Below are 2,741 nucleotides of genomic sequence, written 5' to 3'. Positions count from 1 at the left end.
CCAAACCGGTTTTCACCGGTGTTTTTTTATCTTGATTTATCGATAATCGAATATACCGGATTTTTTTTTCCAATAACCAGATATTTTGTTATTTTATGTATATCTTAACCTCTAATAAAAGTTTTGTGTTTTTCGAAGTTTTAAAAGCTTTTTCCAGTTTAAGAGAAACCCCTTAATAGCTTTAAAATTATATCGTATGTATTTGGGGCTAAACAGTATATCATATTTGATTCTGATAAGTGCATGCTTGGCGTTGACACGTTTTCTACGTGTTTAGCCGAACTTCTCGCCAATTCGTGTTGTGCTTCTTGATGTTGGGACACAAATGGAGAGATCAACAACTTTACTCCCCCTCCAAAAAAGTTGTTTTTTATTGAAAAAACAGACTGGGGGGTTTGCCATTGTCTGCCGACGCACTCCCGCTGATTAAAAAAAAAAAATATTTTTTATATTTCTGGGACCAGGCATTGACGCATGGGTTCATAAATCTTCCCAACAACCATTTTTACTGAATAGATATTCTACAGGTATCCGAACAGAAACTGGTTTTTTGATATCCTGCTAACTATTTTCAGCTTTTTAATTGAGCATATGCCCGTTTTCAATGAAAGTTTTTGGTGGAAAAATAACAACAATTTACATATGATAGATGTTATAGCAGCTATTTCGCCGCTGACCACATCTCTCCATAACACTACACTGACTGGAAACACTAATTTCTTCTTATTTGTTAAGATTTTAGCTTTTATACCAACTTAATAATATTTCTGTTATTTTGTTCTACTGGAATACATATCGTCGATGTTTTTGCAAAACCGCCCATCGCCCAATTGCAAAACCGCCTATTTTACGGCACTCAAATTTTACAGGAGAGCAAAAAAACGGTTTATTCTTTGAAGGCATTGCCTTGAAAGGCGGTATTTTCGCTAGCTATTATTCTACAAATCTGTTGTTTTAATAACGATTTAACGAGTTTTAGGAAAAAAAATATTTAACCCAACCAACAAACGGGTAAGCAGTTAACCAGTTAACGAGACTTTCCAAACAAAACCACCTAGCACTCTTACCACTTTTGTTCCAAAGAAAGGTAGTTAATATTGATTTTTACCTATTAAAGGAAGAAAATTGCACCTGTTTCTTTATACCTGAGCGCCTATAAAAAGCGCAACTTCACTTTACATTGAATCATTCGTATCTTAAAAGAAGTCGTTGCCGCAACAAATTTTACGAAGTACATAAAGCAAACAAGAATAAAATAGAGTAACAATACAATGGAAGTGGAGTCGAGAATTGATGCAGACTATAAAATGGAAACTTTCTTTAAAATATATATGGACTATAAGGTGGCTATGAACGACAGCATGGTTGGCGTCCAAGAAATGGAAATTGACTACGAAATTGAGGTGGACAACAAGAAGGAAATGCAACACAAAATTAAAGAGGAATCTGTGAAAGATAAGCAGCCCGAGGAATGTAAGGCGTCTAAGGAAGACAACGAGCATTGCCAAGAAATGGATCACACGACAGATATGATTTTGGGTCACATAGCATTGGATCATGCAAGTTCATCAATTGCTTCCCTCGCCTATAACCTATTCATTTATCGTGATGAGCTGGGACACCGGAACTCCAATGCATTGCAGCTAACCCAGACGAAAATTGACATTACCGCTAGGCTGATAATGAATTGCGCTGGTAAAATTTCGGAATGTAGTCCGACGGATATCGACGCGTTCACACGATTGTTTACTTTTCAAGAATTTTTAGCGGAACAGAAGTGGATATTGTCTGGCGGATTGAGTAATTATCTTGGCATAAAAGATGTCGATGATTTTAATTTTGAAGATTTTGATTGGTCTTGAAGGAATGGGAGGGGCAAAATAAGGTGTGAAGTGGAGACACGAGGTTGTTATAATACGCGTACCGTGCCAATTGTTGATACTGGTAGGCAAAAATGTTTATTTTAGTGGTATATAGTATGTATCTATGTGTGAATGTAGGTTATACAACAGGGAAACTTTTTTAAATCAATAAAGAAATAATAAATATATAAAGAGACACCACTTACCACTTGTTTTTGTTGATTCATTTTTCGGACATGGTGTGAAAGTGATTTATTTTGGAACGAATTTTCGTCATTCCTTGTCTATTTGGGTTTTGAGACAAAACGATTTTGACATTATGCCAAATAAAAATACGCTGAAGATGGCACAATGTCGAAACTGGTTTATCTGCACACCAAATTTGAAATGATTGAGTCAAAGTTCTCTATAAAATACTTTATTAAAAATAATGAAGAGAACAATTAGACTTCGTATCAGTTTTTTTCTTTGTGTCTTAAGGTAAAAAAGAGGTAGTAAGCAGGACTGTCAAAGATAGTGGCAAGTAAGACAACTTGCAAGATTTTCTTTATTCTGGCACTTAAGTCTTACAAAAAACGCACCCTTGCCACCTTTTATGTTGAAATTTCTCTTTTGGCAGAGAGCACTTGCATATCATTTTGTTCACGCTGCTCCCACAGTTGTAATGGCCGAGTAACAAAGCAAAATGTTTTTAGTTTAAAGTTCAAATTTTTTTTATATTTTTTAAACTCATTTAATTTTTAGAAACTTATTGTATGCGTTTTGTTCACATAACGGTTGTTTGTAACAGGCAAAACGAATCGAGATAGATATAGACAAATGTATACATAAATGATCAGAATGAAAAGAGAAATCGATTAAGCGGTGACTGTCTGTCCG

General features: G+C 35.0%; 1 protein-coding gene across 1 annotated transcript in view; it reads left to right on the top strand.

Annotated features, from left to right (window-relative positions):
- Window positions 1–1,331: 1,331 nt before the first annotated feature.
- Window positions 1,332–2,741, top strand: part of LOC108364747 (uncharacterized) — a gene marked incomplete at its 3' end in the record, with an annotated part of 23,392 nt that continues 21,982 nt past the window's right edge. The window contains exon 1 of the mRNA XM_017618558.1: window positions 1,332–1,695. Within this exon, the coding sequence (XP_017474047.1) occupies window positions 1,332–1,695 (364 nt within the window). The remainder of the gene's footprint in view (window positions 1,696–2,741) is intronic.

The sequence above is a fragment of the Rhagoletis zephyria genome, unplaced genomic scaffold (genome assembly GCF_001687245.7).
Source record: "Rhagoletis zephyria isolate East Lansing unplaced genomic scaffold, Rhagoletis_zephyria_1.1 Rzeph_scaffold_01659, whole genome shotgun sequence".
Lineage (NCBI taxonomy): Eukaryota > Metazoa > Arthropoda > Insecta > Diptera > Tephritidae > Rhagoletis > Rhagoletis zephyria.
The sequence above is the reverse complement of the archived record's forward strand: the minus strand, read 5'-3'. Positions and strand labels throughout refer to the sequence as shown.